This window comes from Salmo trutta, chromosome 23 (assembly GCF_901001165.1).
Source record: "Salmo trutta chromosome 23, fSalTru1.1, whole genome shotgun sequence".
Taxonomy (NCBI): Eukaryota; Metazoa; Chordata; class Actinopteri; order Salmoniformes; family Salmonidae; genus Salmo; species Salmo trutta.
In genome coordinates, this window is record NC_042979.1 from 20,878,236 (window position 1) to 20,889,985 (window position 11,750).

An 11,750-nucleotide genomic window follows, 5' to 3' on the forward strand; every position below is an offset into this window, starting at 1 on the left:
CAGTTTCCCTCTGAGTTTCTACCTTCAATATGCCCTACGAATTAGACATGTTATTTTGAATGTGCAATTCCTGATTTTCCACAAAATAAGACGAGCAGGCCATATTGGTACACTGACTTTTAATGTGTTGACGAAGCGCAGCCTGTTGGACAGACTCATGCCACCCACAGCAGTAAGATAAGATACAGGACGACGTTGTCACAGCAGGATAGAATACACACATTCACTCTGCCCAGTCTCCACTCCTCCTCTCATTTCCTCTCACGGGACAGAGACCGAGAAACAAGGGACAAATTATTCTCCTCTACATGCTACTCATCAAACAACCTTCCAATGCTCAACACATCCATCAACAGGGATATCATTTAACTTTCACTTATCAAGTTTGTTTTTAGTTTAAATGTTTCATTGTACACATACTCAGTCACTTATTCATACTAATTTAATATTCAGTATTCATACATTGTCAACTAACCTGTAGACAAGTGGAAGCACAATTTCCATAAGATGCACCACACAATATACACAATCGCACACGTAAGATATGTCCTATTTACTCTTAAATAATAATGAAAATATTTAAGTTATGTATTTGCTTTTGCTAAGATTTCAGGGTGTTGTGGAGGGGAGGGTTTGTATGAAGTGAGTACAATATGGATACTGAAATGGGTTTGTGGGTATGCTAATAAGTTTAGTTTTTACTGTTGTCATGCCCAACATGTACTTTTATTACCAACAGTGTCATAATACAACAAACCACAGACGAGTCCACACATCTCTCACACAGCAACGGGAAAGCATGAGTAACATGGGAGGGAGACGTGTTCTGTACAGGCGTGTGTGTGTTTAGGGTTCTATGCATAGACCATCACTGATTGGGTTGTTAGTGGTTTAAACCTGATGTCCTCACTCACCCCCGTGACCACTGAGAAAGGAAAGAAAGAAAAAAGGAAAGAAAAAAGCTGATAAATCATGCCAAAATTGAAAGTGCTCATTACACAGTTCCAATGATATTCAATATATTTCTCAGAGGTTCTCCTGCCAGTGGTCTTGGAAACGCTTTGAGAGTCAAAAACCTAATCCTGGGCTGGGTCAACACTTTAAAATATAATTCTTGAACACAACTTATTTTTTTCCACTTTCCTTCTGAGGAAAGGAGAAATGATGCAATTCAACAGTATTGAGACGCACCCTTTGGGCCTTGTCTGTCTCCTCGCCTCCTCTCAGGCTGAGCATCTACTCAGAGTCTGGTGTGATTGGTGGACAGCTCTCATTAAGCTGTCCAATAAGAACATACTGCACTTTCAATTTAGATCCCGCCTCGCTATGATACTGATTTTCACTAGTGGGGCAGTGGTTCATTGACAAGTGGGAGAGGAGAAGAGAAACAGACGACTCTAGTTCAATGTTGGGCCACAGTTTTTAGCAGGAGACCTTTGAGTTACCAACCACCCCAGCACCCGAGGCATCGGTACAGAGGTTGAAGCACAGAAAGCAGCATGTGCCTAGGGGAGCTGGTTGTGGAGGAGTTTACACCGATATACACCAGATCACAGTTAGTCTGAGCACCTGAACTTGTGTCATTGCATGCAGATACAGTAATACAATACATTATCGTGGTTAGCACAACCCATAAGTGGGCCTTCACAGTGACACATGGCCTAGTGGCCACAGAAGGGCATAGCACATAGACACAGGGAGATAGAGGGGTTGGCGATTTCTTCTCTCTCTTTCTCTCACTCCCCGTCTCCTCCGTTGCTTAGAGGGAGGCTGTTGTGGAGAGCTGCTGAGGTTTCTGATTGGTGTGTTTGTGTGCAGGACAGTGGGGATTCACCCACCACCGTGTAGGGGCTGAGTGGTGGGTGGGGGGGTGTCAGGGGACCCGAGGGGCAAAAAAGGGGGGCTTCTAGTTGTCAGAAGGAGGCAGGGGGCTCTCAGGGCGAGAGGGCCGACCCTTGCATGGCCGGCTGTTCATTGAAAAGAGGCGGAAGAAAATAGAAAAAGAAGACATGATGAAGCCAGATTAAGCAAAGGAGGAACAAGTGAAACCTAATGAGAGAACATTTCCCCAAACTCAGAGGCTAGGAGTCACTGTTGTGATATTAGATATAAAAGGTCACATTAATCAACGTATCATAATAAATAGAATACACAATATAAGTGCAGTGAGATAGATACCACATTACACTCTGACGCATTACAGTCTGTATTGGTAATGAAATGTACATTTTCTCTAGGTGTTTTTCCTACTTTCCCATCGATGTCAGGTGTGTCCTAGCCTGTGACTTTAGGGACCAGTATGGATCATGACGATCATAGCAGAAGACAAGAAAAAAAACTCTGTTTTTCAGATGCAGTTATTCCTTCTGATCCACTCCCCCTCGCTAGATAGATGGATAATGCATCTACTCCCGAGAGAGAATCAACACATAAAATAGAGAATCAACACAGCACAAAAATATCATTATCAAATCCAATATGATCAGAGAAGAAATCATTCAGATATGAGAGGAAGAGAAATACCCATACGAAGGGGAGGGTGAGAAACTACAAATATTTCAGCACAGCATTCTTAACTATCTCATTCATATTTGCTGCATATCCCTGCCCATTTAAGTGTGTGACTACTTACAGGTGTAAATGTATTGTAATGCTAATCAACAATTGACCTTTATATGCAGTGGAGGGTGAATGCCTTTCTGTGTATTGGGGGTATACAGTGTGTATGGTGTGGGTTTGTACGTGTGTGTGACGTGACCCTGTCATTTAGTAGAGGAGGAAGAAGGGTCTAGGTCAGGTCTAGGTAGGTAGGTTGCTCTGCAGTCCTTGGTCTCTCTGCCATGGGGTAGGCGGTGGGTTGGAGGGGAGGGGGGCTTCAGTAGTTTAGTGGGTTGGTGAGGGAGGGGGTCTTCGGCTGCCAAGAGGACCATGGGTACACACAGATGAACAGACACACAGATGAACAGACACAGACAAAACACAGAGACAGGCATATAAAAGAAGACATTGATAAGTTAGGACTGTCATTCTGGCTGGGTATCACTCCCCTCACAGGCATGATACCAAACATCACTGTACACCATCCAGTCAAGTATACTTACACATTCAGCTCCCCTATTGAACATTACATTCTATGCAGTCTCTCTCAGGCACACACTGGTCCGGTAACACACGCATGCATACACACACATTCACAGCTGCATGGGACAATGTGGGAGACGACAGCCAGACAAAACAGCTAACACACTAACATACAAATCTTTCCTGCAGATTTGATTCTCTTCATGAATGATTGTCTGGGAATATATATACAGTATAACGTTTCCATGTGTGACTAGTAGTTGTTTTGGGGCCCAGTAGAGAGCAGTGAAGCTCCACTACATCATCATCCATAAATTCTCCTCTTTCAACCCAATCTACATGCAAAACATGTGAGAGATGTGTGATTAGAATTGCTACAAAGGATATATGACACATTTTATAATCTCCATAGTCGTTCCGCTATGATCATCAAGGCTATGCTATCTTTACTTCACTATCAAAGGAGGAGCTAGATAGCATAAATGCTAAAAAGCAGACTACAACTGTAGGAGACAGAGTGGCAGCATAACATAGATAATGACTGTCAGAATAGCTAGTTGGATAGACATGACATACCCTTTTCAATCCATTATTACCACGCACAGTATAACCTTTCTGACCGCTTCCCTAGCCTCTAATGAATCCTATGCGGACATCTAGACGGGACAAACACAGAACAGAAAAGTGTCACGCCACCAAACGTCAAGGCTGGGGATGGGTGAGATGTCAAAAGGCAACACACAACACCGACACAAACCCATCACCTTTGACTTCTGACCCCTAACGGGTAGCTCTGGTCAGGTGTGTGCGTGAGCGTGTGTGTATGCCTGCGTGTGTATGTGTGTATGCGTATCTAGAGGAGTCATCAGACTTTTTTCAACACAAACCTATCCCAACTGAAATATACACCTCAAACTAGAACAAAAACATTTCAAGGATTTCAGTGGACAATAAGAAAACCAGCACGTCTCACACAGTGACACTAACACACTGTGAGCTGTGGGTGCTCATGTGTGTTTGTCTGTGCAGTGCTAAAACGAGGCATTAGGGAGTGCACAGAAAAAAATGAAAGAGAAGGAGAGAGGGATTGGGGCATGCAGTGAGGTGGTGGGATCTAAGAGAAAGCAGCATGAGGAAGAGGATGATGACGATGGTGAGTAGTACCAAACGTACCAGAAGCGTTAGTCCTCATTGGTCACTGATAGTGATTCTGAAAGAGGAACCATAATCAACTGTGGGATAGAGGTGTGGTGAAGGAGATAGGGTGAGGAGGACAGAAAGGACAGAAAGAGGAGTGCAAACAAACTCATACAGGTTACAGTGCAGGAGAGACCCACGTCACATGACAAGGCTCTGCTCTCACCCTGGACCAATCAGATTTGGACCATTATTTAGAGGTTGAATTCGAGTTATTGGTTCCAACATGGCTTAAAGTCATTGTGCAAGTGTTATTTGGAAGTTTGAGGGTATGTGTGAACGAGAGCAGTGTCGGGCAACGTGTGTGTCTCCCTCCGTAAGGCAAGCTGCTGCCCTGACCGTGAGTTCACATCAGATCAGTACAGTGTCCATTAGCTTACAACCACAGGCAAACACAAGGCAAACGTTAGCAGTGCGGACGCAGTTAAACAGAGAACTTAAAAAAAATAAACTCCCCTCACCTCTCGCTCGTATTCTCTGTCTCTCTCTCTCTATCCTCCCACTCTCCCCTTTGTCTTTATCTCTCTGTTTATTGCCACATGGAGAGATAGAGTAGACAAGAGACACTATTCCTAAACTAGAAAGACTAAGAGAGTGGCATATAGGATAGGCGTCCACTACAAAACTATAGATTCTAGCAAAGGCCACTGCTAGTAAAAAGTGGTAAAAGTGCTTAAAGCTGTTAAGGTATTTACAAGTATGGTTATATTAGTGTGTAGGAAATGTAAGTAGATAATACTAGAAACCTTCTTGGCAGTAAGTCATGTCAGTAAACAACAATGTAAGTAAAAAAAAAATGTATATATATATATCAGTGCCTTCGGAAAGTATTCAGACCCCTTGACCTTTTCCACATTTTGTTACATTACAGCCATATTCAATTTTTTCCCTCATCAATCTACACACAATACCCCATAATGACACAGCAAAAACAGGTTTTTAGACATTTTCACAAATGTATAAAAAATACAAAACTGAAAAATCACATTTACATAAGTATTCAGACCCTTTACTCAGTACTTTGTTGAAGCACCTTTGGAAGCGATTACAGCCTCGGGTCTTCTTGAGTAGGACGCTACAAGCTTAGCACACCTGCATTTGGGGAGTTTCTCCCATTCTTCTCTGCAGATCCTCTCAAGCTTTGTCAGGTTGGATGGGGAGCATCGCTGCACAGCTATTTTCAGGTCTCTCCAGAGATGTTCGATTGGGTTCAAGTCTGGGCTCTGGCTGGGCCCCTCAAGGACATTCAGAGATTTGTCCCGAAGCCACTCCTGCGTTGTCTTGGCTGTGTGCTTAGGGTCGTTGTCCTGTTGGAAGATGAACCTTTGCCCCCAGTCTGAGGTCCTGAACGCTCTGGAGCAGGTTTTCATGTAAGATCTCTCTGTTCTTTGCTCCGTTCATCTTTCCCTCGATCCAGACTAGTTGCCCAGTCCCTGCCGCAAACATCCCCACAGCATGATGCTGCCACCACCATGCTTCACCATAGGGATGGTGCCAGGTTTCCTCCAGACGTGAAGCTTGGCATTCAGGCCAAAGAGTTAAATCTTGGTTTCATCAGACCAGAGAATCTTGTTTATCATGGTCTGAGTCCTTTAGGTGCCTTTTACTGAGGAGTGGCTTCCATCTGACCACTCTACCATAAAGACCTGATTTCTGGAGTGCTGCAGTGATGGTTGTCCTTCTGGAAGGTTCTCAAACTTCACAGAGGAACTCTGGAGCTCTGTCAGAGTGACCATCGGGTTCTTGGTCACCTCCCTGACCAAGGCCCTTCTCCCTCGATTGCTCAGGTTGGCCGGGCGACCAGCTCTAGGAAGAGTCTAGCTGGATCCAAACTTCTTCCATTTAAGAATGGGGACCTTTAATGCTGCAGAAATGTTTTGGTACCCTTCTCCAGATCTGTGCCTCGACACAATTCTGTCTCGGAGCTCTACGATCAATCCCTTCGACCTCATGGCTTGGTTTTTGCTCTGACCTGCACAATCAATTTAATTTCCCACAGGTGGACCAATTAAGTTGTATAAACATCTCAAGGATGATCAATGGAAACAGGATGCACCTGAGCTCAATTTTGAGTCTCATAGCAAAGGGTCTGAATACTTATGTAAATAAGGTATTTCTGTTTTTTATTTTTAATACATTTGCAAAAATGTCTGAGGATTTTTTTTTTTGTAATCCATTTTAGAATAAGGCTCTAATGTAACAAAATGTGTAAAAAGTCAAGTGGTCTGAATACTTTCCGAATGCACTGTAAGCAGTGTGTCATCTTGTGTGTGGCACTGTTTAACTACAGGGGTGGGCTTTTGGAGGGGATCAATCTGACATGCCTCTCATCCGTCCTACCTCTACCACCCATCTGTTCTCTAGCCAGTATCATCTCCTGGACCTGCACATCCTCTATCTATATGGATCTATCCTCTGTCTATCAACTCTCATTTACCTCCATCAAGCCTCCAGGAGTCTTCACATACCCCTTACCAACACAGAGCATTGACACTTCAGCTTGGATGTCATTTCTTTGTCCTCATTCTCATAGGATCACTTACAAAACCTTTCTGGCTTGTGTCTGTCTCCCTGTAGGACCTATTGTAGTGTTATACATTGATAGACTTGGTTACTTTTGCGTTGAGATGTAACTTTTGGTCCGGTTCCACTCACCTGGGCACACCGGGGGGTGCACGGTTAGGCCTGAAGGGGACTGATGGTGGTGGCCCACCAAAAGGATCCGGGGAGGCCCCCGGGCGAGAGGGGACAGGGGGACCAGGAGGGAGGCCAGGGGCTGAGCCACGGGAGACAGGGCGACCAGGAGGACCTGGGGGAGCCCTTCTGTTTGGAGTGGGACTGGCAGCTGGAGACCTGACAGGGGGAGGGGGAGAGGGAGAGAGGGAGAGAGTGCATTGGCAGTCAGTTCTCTTACACACCAGCAGGGGAGGCCACAACAACAGTATAACGAAACATTCAGGAGTGTCATGGTCATGGTAAGAAAAAACATTACTGATCATCCAGTCCTCCTCCGCTATTCCTCCCCCCTCCATCCCCTTATTCCTCCCGTGACCATCCATACATAAAATGTCTGCACGCATGACTAAGTCGCTTTGGATAAAAGCATCTGCTAAATGGCATATATTATTATTATTCAATTTCCCCACCCTCCCGCTCTCCCTCCATTTGTACAGTTCCTCCCCCAGAGCAATTTACCTCCTTCCATCCCTCTCCCCCATTTCCCCACCCTCCCGCTCTCCCTCCATTTGTACAGTACCTGCCCCCAGACCAATTTACCTCCTTCCATCCCTCTCCCCCATTTCCCCACCCTCCCGCTCTCCCTCCATTTGTACAGTACCTGCCCCAGACCAATTTACCTCCTTCCATCCCTCTCCCCCATTTCCCCACCCTCCCGCTCTCCCTCCATTTGTACAGTACCTGCCCCCAGACCAATTTACCTCCTTCCATCCCTCTCCCCCATTTCCCCACCCTCCCGCTCTCCCTCCATTTGTACAGTACCTGCCCCCAGACCAATTTACCTCCTTCCATCCCTCTCCCCCATTTCCCCACCCTCCCGCTCTCCCTCCATTTGTACAGTACCTGCCCCCAGACCAATTTACCTCCTTCCATCCCTCTCCCCCATTTCCCCACCCTCCCGCTCTCCCTCCATTTGTACAGTACCTGCCCCCAGACCAATTTACCTCCTTCCATCCCTCTCCCCCATTTCCCCACCCTCCCGCTCTCCCTTCATTCGTACCTACCCCCAGAGCAATTTACCTCCTTCCATCCCTCTCCCCCATTTCTCCACCCTCCCGCTCTCCCTTCATTCATACCTGCCCCCGGAGTTGTTTCCCCCCGGCCTCAGCCAGGAGTCGTCTACGGGTGGCGGCATGGCGGTAGTGACGGTGGTGGTGCTGATGTCTCCGATGATGCTCAGGGCCTCCTTCAGGGCATGGTACATGCGGAGCATCTCATCGCGGTGATGGGCCTGCTCCTGGGACTCCTCCATCAGGCTGTTCTGGTCCCCAGAGTGGTACAGGTTGGCCAGCAGCTCTGCGTTGATGAACTCCTTGGTCTGTGTGAAGGATTGGGGAAGAGTTGCGGTGGTGATGAGAGGTTTTTATTCCTTCTTTGCACTTATTCAATCAGATCAAGTGTTAACCGGCAATAACAGACACCTGCATAGCGAATGTTTTGGCGGTGTTGAAGGTGGTACTGCGTCGGGGCCACACTTGTCCCACTCGCGTTCGAAGTTCAGAAGGAGAAAGTGTAGGCTGTATAGAAATAATGATGCTCAAATTGAAAGATCATGAAAGTAAATAATGAGGGTTTCTATCATCATAATGGAGCTGTAGATTCCATCTCACATTCCACTGTTCAAACTTGTAAACAAGGCTGCGTGGGATTTCTGTTAATGAGACTCCGTGCAGCCAATGGCAATGTCTGCTTTAGGTGTAATGCTGGGAACTACTTGTGGATTTGACAGCTCTAACGCAGTTCCACCTCCGACACCAGCAAAACAACCGCAATGCGGATGTTGGCTAAAGCGGATCTGATTGAATCAAGCCCTTATTTGATCCATTCTTGATGCTGATTGGCTAGAGATTCCACAGGACTGCTGGTTTCTGAAGTCTAAACCAATCAGACACAGATTAAAAGACGATGATGAAAATCAGCTGGCCCTCCAGGAGATTACTTTGACACCACTAGCCCGAAGTGACCAATGGGGATTGGGACTCACATTGTTGATCATGAGGTACATGATGGTCTTGGGCATGAGGTCCCTGATGGTCTTGTTGACGATGGCCATGTAGGAGTCCACCAGGTTACGGATGGTCTCCACCTGCCTCTCCAGCTGGGGGTCCATGGAGTGCATGAGGTTATCTGAGCCGTTCTCTCCGTCTCCACTGTCACTCTGCTGGGGGACAACACCAGGGAGGAGGGGGTTAGAGGACAGGGAAGAGAGGTGGACAGGGAGAGGAAGAGGGAAAGAGGGGGAGAATGAGATGGAGACAGGGAGAAGGGGGAGAAAGAGGGAGATGCAAAAGGAGAGGAACATGGAGAAATAGAAAGAGAAAAATAATGGTGAGAGAAAGAATTGAGTGGAGAAAGATGGAGCCCTCTCAGGGCTCATGCACCCCAAAAAATCTGAGGAAGCACAAAGTATGTGAGGATGGCTAGAGGAGGGGTTCCTGATGGGGGCTAGGTCCATAAGTTGGAGAATTTAGCATTTTTCAAATACCTGAAACAGCTTTTTCCTTCAATCTAGAAGCATAATCATTATGCTTTATTCTTTGTAAAAAAAGATATATCCAAGCCTTCCTTTTGAGCTGTCTGGTTCCTACTGCTGGTGATACTGTGATTTATTTAGAATTCAAGGCACACTTAACCAGCATGGCTACCACAGCATTCTGCAGTGATATGCCATCTCATCTGGTTTGCAGTTAGTGGAACTATCATTTGCTTTCAACAGGACAATGACTCAACAGACCTCCAGGCTGTGTAAGGGCTATTTGACCAAGAAGGAGAGTGATTGTGTGCTGCATCAGATGACCTGGCCTCCACAATCACCCGACCTCAACCCAATTGAGATGGTTTGGGATGAGTTGGACCGCAGAGTGAAGAAAAACAGCCAACAAGTGCTCAGCATATGTGGGAACTCCTTCAAGACTGTTGGAAAAGCATTCCAGGTGAAGCTGGTTGAGAAAATGGCAAGTGTGCAAAGCTGTCATCAAGGCAAAGGGTGGCTACTTTGAAGAATCTCAAATATAAAATATATTTTTTGATTTTTTTTTTGCTTATTACATGATTCCATATTGGTTATTTCTACAATGTAGAAAATAGTAAAAAATAAAAGAAAAACCCTTGAATGAGTAGGTGTGTCCAAACTTTTGACTGGTACTGTATATAATATATATACAGTATAGGTACTTTTTTTTTACAGGAAAAATCTGAGGAGGCACGTGCCCATGTGCCCCATTTGGGCATGACACCTCTGAGCTCTGTAATCACAACAAGTAGTGAAACAATCCTCAATATCACAGATCATGAATAACATCCACTATATAGCACTCCTAAACTGTCAGTATAAAGAAATACTTTCACACTGAGCCAGGGCTCCACACAGTCGACGCAACGGATCCCTAACAGATCCGACAGAGCTTAATTTGTGTAGCTCTCTACGTAGTTCTATGTACTTTTGTGTGGCTGAATTTTTGGAACGCAACGCAAACGGAGCTCCGGAGCTCTGTTTGTGTAGACTGTGAAATCACTGTGGGGAGCCATTGAAGACGACATGTCTCTTTTTCTACCACTTTCTCTTGGCTCATGCCCCAATGCTAATTCCTTTATTTGGTTAGCCAATTCCAATCAGATGGTTGTACTATACAGCTATGGCAGAACCCTAATGAGAGTGACATTTGAACTTCCTGGCCTGGTTCGAATGATGAACGACTGGGCTGTTGATTAGAAACAGCCAATGAGGCGAGACGAGAGAGGCGGCGCAGCGCTGTATAAATCATCAGAGCCAATCAGAGTTCAGTATCAAATTAAATTGCCAACACTACAGATGTAGAATCTTAATTTGAGCAAGTTTGCTACAGCAGGAAAATAATCCTGCACCAACAGGAAATGTGAATTATTATGTGGATTATAATTAATGGACAAGTTTTGTAGGGGTTGATGCATTGTTTGCTAGGGCAAATACACTACAAGTTTTAATTTCCTGCTGTGCAGGAAAATTCTCAGCAACAAAAGAGTGATCAAGTTACGATCCTACATCTGTAGCTTGAGCAAAGCTCTAGAGAAAACTGTGTAAAAGGGGTGAAGAGTTGGAATAGACATCACGACACAAAGCACATACCTTTCCCTCCTTCTCCTATTGGGTCCAACAGCAACAAAGGACATACAGAGAAAAAGAATGACAGAGGGAGAAAGAGAGGGACAGGAAGAGAGAGATGGTGTTAAACATGAAATGACTGACTCTACTAGTGCAGTGAGAGCAAACCATCATCACAATCAACAACATGTTATGGACTGGTGGAGTTAATGACTAAATGTGTGTGTGTGTGCGTCGTACCGTGACACGTTCAGGATACACTCCAGCTCTAAGGAAGGAGGCCTTCCACCCATCTATCTCCTCCTGACTCTCGCAGGCCAACTCCAGCTGACGATAGTCCTTATATACATTTCTGTGGAAGCAGAGGGGCAACTCTGAGTGTGTGTGTGTGTGTATGTGTGTGTGTGCAGAGGCATCAAAATAAAATAATACAAATAATAATAGCAATTTTATGAAGTTGTCTTTAGCTAGCCCAAATGGGTTCCCAATCTTCCAACCTCATAACGAGCTACCAAGAAGCCATTTCAGCCTATCAAGTTAGAGTAGCTAGCTTGTTTAACTATCTTAGCTGGCATGCCTGATGGCAGGGTTGGTAGACTAGAAAATCAAGCAATAACTAAATGTTCTGAATCTTTTACCCAGCAGAGATGCAGAG

The 11,750-nt window shown here is 45.4% G+C and overlaps 1 protein-coding gene across 14 annotated transcripts in view; it reads right to left on the reverse strand.

Moving 5' to 3' along the window:
- Positions 1 to 104: 104 nt before the first annotated feature.
- dnm1a (dynamin 1a) overlaps positions 105 to 11,750 on the reverse strand; it is an 83,278-nt gene continuing 71,632 nt past the window's right edge. For 8 of the 14 annotated variants that reach the window (XM_029709398.1, XM_029709396.1, XM_029709387.1 and 5 more), the window contains 6 exons: positions 11,336 to 11,447; positions 11,120 to 11,134; positions 8,999 to 9,175; positions 8,091 to 8,332; positions 6,934 to 7,131; positions 105 to 2,914 (listed from right to left, as the gene is read on the reverse strand). In XM_029709398.1, coding sequence (XP_029565258.1) covers positions 2,884 to 2,914; positions 6,934 to 7,131; positions 8,091 to 8,332; positions 8,999 to 9,175; positions 11,120 to 11,134; positions 11,336 to 11,447 — 775 coding nt within the window. In that variant the 3' untranslated portion in view covers positions 105 to 2,883. Of the gene's footprint in view, positions 2,915 to 4,254; positions 4,292 to 6,933; positions 7,132 to 8,090; positions 8,333 to 8,998; positions 9,176 to 11,119; positions 11,135 to 11,335; positions 11,448 to 11,750 lie in introns of all 14 variants that reach the window. The other 6 variants (XM_029709399.1, XM_029709400.1, XM_029709391.1 and 3 more) reach the window with 4 other exon arrangements.